The sequence below is a fragment of the Pristiophorus japonicus genome, chromosome 9, assembly GCF_044704955.1.
Source record: "Pristiophorus japonicus isolate sPriJap1 chromosome 9, sPriJap1.hap1, whole genome shotgun sequence".
In the NCBI taxonomy this organism is placed as follows: domain Eukaryota; kingdom Metazoa; phylum Chordata; class Chondrichthyes; family Pristiophoridae; genus Pristiophorus; species Pristiophorus japonicus.
In genome coordinates this window covers 149,673,595-149,687,399 of record NC_091985.1, presented here as the reverse complement: position 1 = coordinate 149,687,399, position 13,805 = coordinate 149,673,595, and the positions used below count along the sequence as shown (strand labels likewise).

At 46.5% G+C, this 13,805-nt stretch overlaps 1 protein-coding gene across 7 annotated transcripts in view; it reads left to right on the top strand.

The window, feature by feature from the left end:
• Positions 1 to 13,805, top strand: part of adgb (androglobin) — a 513,562-nt gene that overhangs the window by 298,883 nt on the left and 200,874 nt on the right. For all 7 annotated transcript variants that reach the window (XM_070889961.1, XM_070889958.1, XM_070889959.1 and 4 more), the window contains one exon: positions 13,471 to 13,609. In XM_070889961.1, coding sequence (XP_070746062.1) covers positions 13,471 to 13,609 — 139 coding nt within the window. The remainder of the gene's footprint in view (positions 1 to 13,470; positions 13,610 to 13,805) is intronic.

Sequence of the window (13,805 nt, the reverse complement as noted above, 5' to 3'; positions counted from 1 at the left end):
TCTTAATAAAGACTGAGGTCACTGTTACTTTAACCTCCCTGTGTGCAGTCTCATCTGTGTTAGGAACACAATAACTGGCACGATGGTTTACCTGCTGTTGTGGTGGGAAGTGCAGCTGAAAAGTTTATTGAAAATATACAAGACTGTTCCTGACAACATGTTAATGAAGTAACTAGGGAAAATCATATATTGGATCTGGTGTTTAGTAGTGAGCCTGACCTCGTATCATGCCTCCATGTGGGGGAATATCTGGGCAACAGTGATCACAACATTATAAGGTTCCAATTGGTTAGTAAAACCAAAGATACTGAGAACCTTCAACTCGTACCGGATTTCAGAAGAGCAAACTTCTCCAAAATGGCAGATGATTTGGAACGTGTAAATTGGCTAACACTCCTCGGTGGTAATGCAACCGATGTTGAATATAAATGGGAAGTTTTTAAGAATAAGATTAAAAATGTGGAAAACAAACATGTACCCAAAATCAAAAGAAGGAAATGTGGTAAGATAAAGCCAAGGTGGCTGACTGGGTATGTACAAAGACAAATAAGATGTAAACAGAAATGTTTTTATAAATTAAAGAAATTCACCACTCAAATAAATAGTGTTCAATACAAACAACTAAAGAAAATGAAGGCTACTATTAGATCAACAAAAAGGCTAATGTAAAAAAGGATTGTAGACAACTATGGCAATAATGGAAAAGAGCTTTATGTAAAGAGTCAGAGAACTATCAAAGACTGTATTGGGACACTGAAGGGTGTTCAAGGACAGGTTACAAATGACCCACTGAATATGGTGGAAATATTAAATGAGTACTTTGAATCAGTATTCACCCTTGAAGTTGATACTCAAATATTAGAATTTAGTAATACTAATTTTATCAGTAACATTAACATAGATAAGCATATTGTTTTGGAAAGAATTAAGAACTTAAAAATAAATAGAGCAGCAGGGCCGGATGATATCCACCCAAGAATCCTCCGGGAGATGGGACATGTACTGGGCAAACCCCTGGACTATATTTTTAATAGCTCACTGCACTCTGGAATGGTTCCTACAGATTGTAAAGAAACTAATGTAATCCCCATTTTTAAAAAAAGGTGACAAGGAAGACCCGGGTAACGATAGGCCCAACAGTTTAATATCAGTAATAGGTAAGATGCTTGGAATAATCATAAAGGATGCAATATAAGAATAGGGAGGGACATATTAGGGACACCCAACATGGCTTCACAAAAAAAGAGGTCATGTCGCACAAATCTAATTGTATTTTTTGAAAAAAATTACAAAGTTGGTGGATGAGGGAAGCCCAGTAGACATTGAGGCTGAAATTCATCAGCCCATCGCCCACTGCCGCCGACTGCCACCCACATCGCCGACATTCCTCCTGAAGATCCGTCCAGTGCCACTTTGGAGCAAGCGGGAGGAGAGAGCTGCCGGGAACCACCCGCTGACGTCAGCAGACGGCCGAGTGGCGCAACTGACCTCCCGCCTGCTGAGCTCCCAGATTCCTGCGGGTGGGATTCGGCGGGACTCGCTGGCAGAACGGGGATGGACCGCTGGCTGCATTAAAGCTGCTGGCGATAGAATGCGATTTGGGCATTCTAGTGCATACATCCTTAAAGGTACATGAGCAATGCCGTGCAGCGATAGCTCGATCAAATAGGATGTTGGGGTGTATCCATAGGATAATTGAGTACAAGACGAGGCATACTGTTTTTTCCCTGTTCAAGACCTTAGTCAGGCTGCATATTTGGAATACTGTGTCCAGTTTTGGTCTCCTCACATGGAGAGTGATATTGAGGCTCTGGAAAGGGTGCAGAAGAGGGCCACTAGACTAATTTCAAGTCTAAAGCATCTTTGTTATCAAGGTAGGTTGAAATAGTTGGAACTCTTTACCTTAGAGCAGCATAGACTTAGGGGAGATATGATTGAAGTTTATAAGATAATGAAGGGAATAGACAGTGTTCCAGTTGAAAGTTTATTTCAATTAAATACGGTTAAGCAGGACCAGGGGACACACATTTAAGTTGTTTAAGGCTAGATCTAGGTTATATGTCAGGAGGTGGTTCTTTTCACAGAGAATAGTAGACCTCTGGAACAAGTTGCCCTTTCATGTGGTGGATGCAGACATACTGAATTCCTTCAAGCAAAGGCAGGATTTGTTCCTGGCTGCGGCAGAGATTACCTCTTACTGAAAGTAGGTACTACTGGGAATTTAATGGCCAGAGTGATCTGGACTAGTTTCGATCACCAAGATGGGTCGGAGAGGAATTTCTCAGATTTCTTTTCCCAAATTGGCCTAGGTTTTTTGCCTCTCCCAGGAGATCACATGGTTTTGGGTGGATGGAGTGTATATGTTGTGATACACAAGGTATCGCAATTGTGTGGGACAGGCTCGATGGACCAGATGGTCTTTACCTGTCCGTCATTGTTCATATGTTCGTAAAACAGGGAACTACAGGCCAGTTAGCCTGACATCAGTCATCGGGAAAATGCTGGAATCCATTGTTAAGGAAGTAGTATCTGGGCACTTAGATAATCATAACATGATTCGGCAGAGTTAGTATGGTTTTATGAAAGGGAAATCGTCTTTGACAAATTTATTAGAGTTTTTTGAGGATGTAAGTAGCAGGGTAGATAAAGGGGAACCAGAGGATGTAATATATTTGGATTTTCAAAAGGCATTCGATATGGTGCCACATAAAAGGTTATTACACAAGATAAGGGCTCATGGTATTGGAGCTAAAGTATTAGCATGGATAGAGGATTGGTTAACGGACAGAAAACAGAGAGTAGGGATAAACAGGTCTTTTTCAGGTTGGCAGGCTGTAACTAGTGGGGTGCCACAAGGATCAGTGCTAGAGCCTCAGCTATTTACAGTCCATATTAATGACCTAGATGAAGGGATTGAGTGTAATGTATCCAAGTTTGCTGATGATACAAAGCTAGATGGGACAGTAAGCTGTGAGGAGAACACAAAGCATCTGCAAAAGGATGTAGATAGACTAAGTGAATGGATAGTAAGGTGGCAGATGGAGTATAATGTAGGGAAATGTGAGGTTATTCACTTTGGTACAAAAAATAGAAAAATAGAATATTTTTTAAATGGTGAGAAACTTTTAAATGTTGGTGTTCAGAGAGATCTGGGTGTCCTTGTACAAGAAACACAGAAGCTAGGATATAGGTACAGCAATCAATAAGGAAGTCACATGGCATGTTATCCTTCATTGCAAGAGGGTTGGAGTATAAGAGTGAGGAAGTCTTGCTACAATTGTACAGGGCCTTGGTGAGACCACACCTGGAGAACTGTGCACAGTTTTGGTCTCCTTATCTAAGGAAGGATAAAGTTGCCTTGGAGGCAGTACAATGGAGGTTCACTGGATTGATTCCTGGGATGAGAGGCCTGTCCTGTGATGAGAGATTGTGTAGAATGGGCCTATACTCTCTGGAGTTTAGAAGAATGAGAGGTGATCTCGCTGAAACATTCAAGCTTCTGAGGGGGACTGACAGGGTAGATGCTGAGAGGTTGTTTCCCCTAGCTGGAGTGTCTAGAACTAGGGGGCACAGTCTCAGGATAAAGGATCGGTCATTTAAGACAGAGATGAGAAGGAATTTCTTCACTCAGAGGGTTGTGAATCTTTGGAATTCTCTGCCCCAGAGGGCTGTGGATGCTGAGTCTCTGAGACTGAGATAGATAGATTTTTGGACTCTAGGGGAATCAAGGGATATGGAGTTCGGGCAGGAAAGTGGAGTTGAGGTCGATGATCAGCCATGATCTTATTGAATGGTGGAGCAGGCTCAAGGGGCCGTATGGCCTACTCCTGCCCCTATTTCTTACGTTCTTATGAGCTCTAGTTAATTTCCCCACAAGGATATTGGTTTCAGGAGTAGATGGTTCCATCACTACATCTCACTGCTGCTGCAGAACTCCCAATGTCCCAGGAATCAGAATCCTTCCCTCCTGCACAACTTCTAGTCACACATTTATCTTCTTAATCTGGCTACTCCTGTAGTGACTAGTTTGTGGCACTATTAGTTATCCTGAGATGACTACCTTTGAGGTCCTGCTTTTTACTCTACCACCTGATATTCCTCCTGGAACTGCCTTAACAGGAGCTGAATTTGAATCTTCCGTATTTCACCAGTTCTGACATGAAACACCGCTTCCGGCTGATCTTTTCCCTTTCTGCACCCATTCTTTTATGTCCATTAATCCAGTGCTTGGGATGGCAAAACACCACTTTGGATTCATGCTTACGTTACAGCAACAGTTAAGTATTCAATTGAATCTCCTACGACCAATGCATTCCTGCACTTAACCCCCTCTTTGGAGGCTAATAATAGGCAGGTTGACATCCTGTCCAAGGTCATTCATGATAGCAAAGGACTGAGCAATAGTTCCATGTGATCATTGGAAGGGAAGTAGATCCAGTGTTGAAGTAGCCAAGACTGTGATTTCAGCAGAGGGATAGTAGAGTTGATGGAGACAATTTTCTTTGACAGAAAGTTGAAACATTGTAAATGGATGACATGAGTAATGTGACTTTAGGGAGGGAGAAATGGGCCACAATCAGATGGATCAAGGGAGCTAAGGCAAGCAATAGGGATGTCAGATTGAATATAAAAATATAGAAAGAGTAACAGCAGAATTGGAAGGAAATGGAAGTGAGAGGTGGATTTCAACAAGAAACCATTAATGGGCCCCAAATGACTTGAATTAGACAAAATTGAGATTCAAGGAGATTCAGAAAGAATGTTCTAAAAGTTAGAAGCTGAAGCAACAGGTGCAGCCGGTGCATTTTTAGATGAGTTGTTAGTTTTGCACCTCCCTGTGTACATCAAGGTGGCAAGTACAAAGTGCATTTTAGTTGCCTTGGTTATTCAAAACTCTGCTGCCCATATCCTAACTCTCACCCATCACCCCACTATTTGCTGATCTACTTTGGCTCCCGGTCCGGCAACACCTTGATTTTATAATTCTCATCCTCGTTTTCAAATCCCTCCATGGCATCACCCTTCCCTATCTCTGTAACCTCCCCCAGCCCTACAACCAACAATAACAACAGTTTGAATTTATATAGTGCCTTTAACGTAGTAAAACGTCTCAAGGTGCTTCACAGGAGTGTTATAAGACAAAAATTTGACACCGAGCCACATAAAAAGGAATTATGGCAGACAACCAAAAGCTTGGTAAAAGAGAAAGGTTTTAAGGAGCATCTTAAAAGAGAGAATAGAGGTAGCGAGGCGGAGAGGTTTAGGGAAGGAGTTCCTTAGTTTAGGGCCTAGGCAGCTGAAGACACAGCCACCGATGGTTGAGCGATTATAATCAGGGATGCTCAAAGAGGGCAGAATTAGAGGAGCGCAGATATCTCGAGGGGTTGTGGGGCTGCAGGAGATTACAGAGATAGGGAGGGGCGAGGTCAAGGAGGGATTTGAAAATAAGGATGATAATTTTGAAATCGAGGCTTTGCTTAACCGGAAGCCAATGTAGGTCAGCGAACACAGGGGTGATGGGTGAACAGGACTTGGTGCGAGTTAGGACATGGGCAGCTGAGTTTTGGATGATGTCAAGTTTATGTAGGGTAGAATGTGGGAGGCCAGCCAAGAGTGTGTTCGAATAGTCAAGTCTAGAGGTAACAAAGGCATGGTTAAGGGTTTCAGATGAGCTGAGGCAGGGGCAGAGATGGGTGATGTTACGGAGGTGGAAATAGGCAGTCTTAGTTATGCCATGGATAATTGGTCGGAAGCTTATTTCAGGGTCAAATATGACACCAAGTTTGCGAACAGTCTGCTCCAGCCTCAGATAGATGCTAGGAAGAGGGATGGAGTTGGCTTCAGTCTTCCCGATATTTAATTGGAGAAAATTTCTGCTCATTCAGTATTGGATGTCGGACAAGCAGTCTGAAATTTAGAGACTGCAGAGGGGTCAAGAGAAGTGGTGATGAGGTGGAGCTGGGTGTCAGCAGCGTACATGTGGAAACTAACGCTGTGTTTTCGGAGGATGTCGCCAAGGGGCAGCATATAGGTGGTGGAGAGGTGCTGAAGGAGGATGGAGTGGTAAACCATGTCAAAGGTTGCAGACCGGTCTAAAAGAACAAGGGGGGACAGTTCACCTTTATCATAGTCACAAAGGATGCCATTTGTGACTTTGATGAGAGCTGTTTCGGTACCGTAGCATGGGTGGGAACTGGTTTGGAGGATTCAAACATGGAGTTCTGGAGAAGATTGGCATGGATTTGGGAAGCGACAACACATTCAAGGACTTTGGAGAGAAAAGGGAGTTTGGAGATGGGGCGCTAGATTGCAAGGACAGTGGAGTCAAGGGTTGGATTTTTGAGGAGAGTGATGATGACGGCAGATTTGAGGGAGTGTGGGACAGTACCTGAGGAGGGAGAATCGTTAAAAATGTTAGCTAACATGGGCGCCAGAAAAGGAAGTTGGGTGGTCAGCAGTTTTGTGGAAATAGGGTCGAGGGAGCAGGAAGTGGATCACATGGACAAGATGAGCGTGGAGAGGTTAAGAGGGGAGATCGGAGAGAAACTGGAGAAAGATGTGAGGTCAGGGCTAAGGCAGGAGGAATCCTTAGAGGAAGTTTGGCCTGGTGGGCTAGGGGAAGGAAGGAACATGCAGAGGCGGTCTCTATCTTAAAGACAAAGAAGTGCATGAACTCCTCACATTTGTTGTTGGAGGTTAGTATAGAGGAGACAGGGGAGAGGGATTAAAGAAGACGGTTAGCAGTTGAGAATAGTAGCTGGGGGTTATCTTTGCATTCCAAAATGATCCTTGAATAGTGAGCAGTTTTGGCAGACAAGAGTCGGACTCGATAATGCTGTATGTGGTTCAGCCAGATAAGCGGTGAATGGCTAAACCAGTTGTCTGCCATATTCGTTCAAGTTTGCATCCCTTGGGCTTCATGGAGCAAAGATGAGGGCCGTACCAGGAGGAAGGGCCAGGGTGAGAGAGAGTAATGGTTTTAATAGGGACCATGGCATCAAAGGTGGTGGTGAGGGTGTGGTTGCAGAAATGTTGTGGTGAATGGAGGGCCAAAGGCTTGGGATTTTGGCAGTTATAAGGGATCTTGGAGAGAGTTTATTCCAGGGACGGAAACTGAAGGAAGTAGGATTGGATGGGGCAAGGGGGATGTGAGTGGAGAGTGATACAAGTTGGTGGTCAGAAATGGCCTTATCTGCAATTGACATGGTGGGAATAGCGAGAACATGAAAGATGGCAAGGTCAAGGGGGTGGCCGTCAATATGGGTTGGAAGTGCACATGGAGGGAGAGATTAAGGGCTGGATTTTCTGGTCCTGTCTATTGTGTTCCTAACACAGATGAGACTGCACACAGGGAGGTTAAAGTAACAGTGACCTCAGTCTTTATTAAGACACTCCAGAGTCAGGAACAGGCCTTAGGGGCCGGCTTATATACAGTGCTCCCAAGGGATGCTGGGATCCCTTGGGACTTCAGGGGATGCACTCCTGGTGGCAGAACATGGGAGTGCATGCTTTACAGATACACAACATCACTCCCCTCCAAAGTCAAAATGAAAACTATTTACAAGTTGAGGCGGTCGGGAGCCTTTCTTTCCCTGGTGGACCGCCTCGGTACAAATGTCTGTTCTGGTGTGTTGGCTGTGCCCTGCAGGGCTTCTGGGTGAGCCTGGCCTTGCTGGGCTGTTGGGTGTGGTGGGTTCAATTTCCTGGTCCGGGGTGGTGTCGTTAATCCACTTGGGACCATGTCCATAGTTTAGCACATACACAGGGTCATTCAGATCAATTTCCCGTGACACAGTGGCGTGACCATCGTTTACATTTTGTTGCTGCCGCCTGCTCTCTACCTGATCATGCAGGTTGGGGTGAACCAGCGAGAGTCTTGTTTTAAGTGTCCTTTTCATGAGTAGCTCAGCCGGGGGCACCCCTGTGAGCGAGTGGGGTCTCGTGCGGTAGCTGAGCAGTACTCGGGACAGGCGGGTTTGGAGTGAGCCTTCTGTGACTCGTTTAAGGCTCTGTTTGATTATTTGTACTGCCCGCTCTGCCTGCCCATTGGAGGCTGGGTTAAACGAGGCCGAGGTGACATGTTTGATCCCATTGCGGGTCATGAATTCTTTAAATTCGGCACTGGTGAAACATGGCCCATTGTCATTGACCAGTATGTCAGGCAGGCCGTGGGTGGCAAACATGACCCTCAGGCTTTCAATGGTGGCAGTGCTTCCCGATATTATTTCACGTTCAATCCATTTTGAAAAAGCACCCACCCAACCACCAGGAACATTTTACCGAGAAACGGGCCCGCATAGTCGACATGGATCCTCGACCATGGTCTGGAGGGCCAGGACCACAAACTTAGTGGTGCCTCTCTGGACGCGTTGCTCAACTGAGCACACACGCTACATTGCCGTACATAGGATTCTAAGTCAGAGTCGATACCGGGCCACCACACGTGGGATCTGGCTATCGCTTTCATCATTACTATACCCGGGTGTGTGCCCTTTTTGGGTAGCACTACGCGGTTACCCTACAACAGGCAGTCTGCCTGAACGGGCAGTTCGTCCTTTCGCTGCTGGAAAGGCTTGATTAGCTCTTGCATTTCAACGGGGATGCAGGCCCAGTTCCCATGCAGTACACAGGTTTTTACTAGGGACAGCAGGGAATCTTGGCTGGTCCAAGTCCGAATCTGGCGGGCCGTGACAAGTGATTTATCATTTTCAAATGCTTCCATGACCATCAACAAGTCTGCGGGCTGCGCCACCATCAACAAGTTTGCAGGCTGCGCCATTTCCATCCCCGTGATGGGCAATGGTAGCCGACTAAGAGCATCCGCACAGTTCTCGGTGCCTGGCCTGTAGCGGATGATATAGTTATACGCTGATAGTGCGAGTGCCCACCTTTGTATGCGGGCTGAGGCATTAGTATTTATCCCCTTGTTTTCAGCGAACAGGGATATGAGGGGCTTGTGATTGGTTTCCAGCTCAAATTTGAGGCCAAACAGGTACTGATGCATTTTCTTTACGCCGAACACACACGCTAATGCCTCTTTCTCAATCATGCTGTCGGCCCTCTCGGCCTTAGACAAGCTCCTGGAGGCATAGGCGACAGGTTGCAACTTCCCTGCAACATTAGCTTGTTGTAATACTCACCCGACTCCGTACGACGACGCGTCACATGTGAGCACAAGTCTTTTACACGGGTTATATAATACAAGCAGCTTGTTGGAGCATAAAATGTTTCCAGCTTTCTCAAAAGCAATTACTTGTTTTTTTCCCCCAGACCCAGTTCTCACCTTTACGCAATAACACATGTAGGGGCTCTAAGAGGGTGCTTAACCCTGGTAGGAAGTTACCAAAATAGTTGAGACCCAGGAACGACCGCAGCTTCGTGACGTTCTGAGGCCTGGGCGCATTCCTGATAGCCTCTGTCTTGGCGTCTGTGGGCCGAATGCTGTTCACCGCGATCTTTCTCCCCAAAAACTCCACTCCTATTGCCATGAAGAAGCATTTTGACCTCTTCAGCCGCAGCCCTACGCGATCCAGTCGCTGGAGGACCTCCTCCAGGTTTTGTAGGTGCTCAACGGTGTCCCGACCTGTGACCAATATGTCGTCCTGAAAAACCACCATGCGTGATGCCGACTTGAGTAGGCTCTCCATGTTTTTTGGAAGATCGCTGCAGCCGACCGAATTCCAAACGAGCATCTGTTGTAGATGAACAGTCCCTTGTGCGTGTTGATACAGGTGAGGCCCTTCGAAGTCTCCTCCAGCTCCTGTGTCATGTAGGCCGAAGTCAGGTCGAGCTTGGTGAATGTCTTGCCTCCTGCCAGCGTCGCAAATAGGTCACCTGCCTTAGGTAGCAGGTATTGGTCCTGTAGCGAGAAACGATTAACAGTTACTTTATAATCGCCGCAAATCCTGACCGTGCCATCACTTTTGAGTACTGGAACAATCGGGCTGGCCCACTCGCCGAATTCCACTGGGGAGATGCTGCCCTCGCGTTGCAGCCTGTCCAGCTCGATTTCCACTCTCTCCCTCATCATGTGAGGTACCGCTCGCGCCTTGTGATGAATGGGTCGTGCCTCTGGGACCAAGTGGATCCGCACCTTCGCCCCGGAATAGTTTCCAATACCTGGCTCAATAAGGGAAGGAAATTTGTTAAGAATCTGGATATATGAGGCATCATCGACATGTGATAGCGCTCAGATGTAATCCCAGTCCCAGCGGATTTTGCCCAGCCAGCTCCTTCCAAGCAGTGTGGGACCATCGCCCGGGACACTCCAGAGTGGCAGTTCGTGCACCATGCCCTCGTAGGTGACCTTGACCATGGCACTGCCCAGGACAGTGATAAGCTCTTTGGTGTACGTTCTCAGTTTCATGTGGATGGGGCTCAGGGCTGGTCTGAGTGCCTTGTTGCACCACAGTCTCTGAAACATCTTTTTACTCATGATGAATTGGCTAGCGCCAGTGTCCAGTTCCATGGCTACAGGTAAGCCATTCAATTTTACGTTTAGCATTATAGGTGGACATTTCGTCGAAAATGTGCGCACCCCATGTACTTCAGCATCTGCCTCCTCTCTCTGAGGCTCGAAATTGCTTTGATCCACCATGGACCGATCTTCCCCTGGCACGTGGTGGTTAGCAGGTTTTGCAGAGCTTGCAGCTCATTTGCAAGCTCGTTGGAGGTGCCCCATTGTTCCACAGCTCTTGCAAACATACGCTTTTAAGCGACGTGAATAGGCTGAATGGAAGCCTCCACAACGCCAACAAGGTGTGAATTGCCTTGCATTCATCTTTTTTGGGGACTCTGAGTCATCTGGGTCACCTGAGGCCTGCTGGCAGTTGCAGACTTGTGGTTTCTGCCCTGTACATTTCTGCTCGCAAACACAGTTCCGGTTAATTTATGAACATTGCTAGCACTTGTGTGCTGAGAGATTTGTTTGGTGTTATCACTGTTGGACATAAACACCTGTGCTATCGTAAAGGCCTTACTGAGGGTCGGTGTCTCTACAGTTAAATGTTTCCGTAGGATGGTCTCGTGGCCAATGCCCAGTACAAAAAAGTCTCTAAGCATCTGCTCCAGGTAGCCATCAAACTCACATTGTGCTGCAAGTCGCCTTAGCTCGGCGACGTAGCTCACCACTTCCTGACCTTCAGATCGCTGGCACGTGTAGAACCGATACTTCGCCATTAGCACGCTCTCCCTCGGGTTAAGATGCTCCTGAACCAGTGTACACAGCTCCTCATATGACTTATCTGTGGGTTTCACCGGAGCCAGAAGATTCTTCATGAGGCTGTTGGTTGGTGCCCCGCAGACTGTGAGGAGGACCGCTCTCCTTTTTGCAGCGCTTCCTTCTCTATCCAGCTCTTTGGCTACAAAGTACTAGTCTAGCCATTCGACATAAGCTTCCCAGTCCTCACCCTCCGAGAACTTCTCCAGGATGCCCACAGTTTGTTGCATCTTTGCGTTGGATTCGTATACTCCTCGCCAGTTGTGTTCCTAACACAGATGAGACTGCACACAGGGAGGTTAAAGTAACAGTGACCTCAGTCTTTATTAAGTCACTCCAGAGTCAGGAACAGGCCTTAGGGGGCCGGCTTATATACAGTGCTCCCAAGGGATGCTGGGATCCCTTGGGACGTCAGGGGATGCACTCCCTGGTGGCGGAACATGGGAGTGCATGCTTTACAGATACACAACACTGTCCGCCTCTCTTTTTGCCCCAGAGCAGTAGCAATGGTGGCACAGAGCTCTTCTAAACAGGCGGCCAGCTTCCAGAGACCCGCCAGGGTTTTCGGGGCCAGTTTCGGCGGAGGCGCAGCATTACCGCCCGGAAGAGCCAAACCGGTGTGCAACGCCCCTGGTTGCGACACCGGCTCGATTTTTAAGTCCCACTTGACCCATAGCGTGCCCTGCTGGGACCGCCTGTGAAAAGTTGCAGTCCGACCTATACTGGCTATAGTGAGGTAAGCAATGTCCATCTCAGGTAAGTGTGATTGTTTTTTCTTTTTTTCTTTTTGCCATTTATTATTGTGGTAGCGTGGGCTGTGTATTGGGAATGTTTTTGGTCATTTTTTTTCAGGTTTATTTTATTCTCCCCAGGCCTCTCGCAGAGCGCCCCACGGCCGGCTGTTTAGCTCGCTATTTTCGCATGCTCAGCCAGCCTAGCATTGCAAGGGGGATAGAGTATAAAAGCAGAGAAATCCTGCTACAACTGTACAGGCTATTGGTGAGGCCACACCTGGAGTACGGCGTACAGTTTTGGTCTCTGTATTTAAGGAAGGATATACTTGCATTGGAGGCTGTTCCGAGAAGGTTCCCTCGGTTGATTCCAGAGATGAGGGGGTTGACTTATAAGGATAGGTTGTGTAGGCTGGGCCTATACACGTTGGAGTTCAGAAGAATGAGAGGTGATCTTATCGAAACTTATAAGATAATGAAGGGGCTCGACTAGGTGGATGCAGAAAGGATATTTTCACTCATAGGGGAAACTAAAACTAAGGGACATAGTCTCAGAATAAGGGGCCGCCCATTTAAAACTGAGATGAGGAGGAATTTCTTCTCTCAGAGCGTTGTAAATCTGGAATTCTCTGCCTCAGAGAGCTATGGAAGCTGGGTCTTTGAATATATTTAAGGCAGAGATAGACAGATTTTTGAGCGATAAGGGAGTAAAGGGTTACGGGGAACAGGCAGGGAAGTGGAATTGAGTTCATGATCATATCAGCCATGATCTTAATGAATGGCGGAGCGGGCTCGATGGGCCAAATGGCCTAATCCTGCTCTTATTTCTTATGTTCTTAAGTTCTAGCGTCCTAAGAGAGGTGTGCAAAGCCTCACTTAGAGCTCTGCCCCACACTCAGGGCCCCGCTGCCCAATTTTGATGACTGAGGCACAGACTTTTCCCGGGCGCAAACTTTACCACCCAGCCGCCATTATCGTCCCGAAATGAGCAAAGCCGAAAATCCAGCCCTAAGGGAGGTTAATAGAGTAGTGAGCTCAGAGGCGAGAGAGAGCATGATGAATTGAGGTGGAGGTTGAAATCACCGAGGATGAGAAGTCTTGCGTATCTCTGATTTTCATCGCTCCACCATTAGCAATCATGTCTTCAGATGCCTAGGCACTAAGCTCTGGAATTCGCTCCCTAAATCTCTCTGCTTCTTTACCTTAAAACCTACTTCTTGGACCAAGCATTTCATCACCTGTTCTAATATCTCCTTATGTGACTCGGTGTCAAATTTTGTTTGATAATGCTACTGTGAAGAACCTTGGGATGCTTTACTACGTTAAAGTCGCTATATAAAAGCAAGTTGTTGTTGTTGTTGGCCTCACTCCTGGATTGTGGAATGTTACACGGCATAATGAGCTACAAGGTATTAGTAAATTCACAGCTTTGTCTGATGTGCATTGTAACATCTTAAATACTTTTTACTGATTCTGTAACCTGGGCATTGTACTAAAATGGATTCCATGACAATGGTTTAGCCCACAGATGACCGAGGACCATACTATTTATATGTGGACAATGTCAAACCCACAGAAATTTTGGTTACCTTCTCTGCCCTGGTGCGCTGGGGAGATATCAACTGTGAGAGATTCCTTAGCAAAGAAAGCAATGACAAAGGTTAGTGCTGGGTACGTTTTCCTTTTAGTGTTATGTTCAAAGTAATAGGATGATAGGAGCAGGAATAGGCCATTCAGCTCACCGAACCTGTTACACCATTCAATTAGATTATTGCTGATCTGTATCTTAACTCCATCCACCTCCCTTGGTTCTGTAACCCTTAATACATTTGCCTAACAAAAATGAATCAATGTCA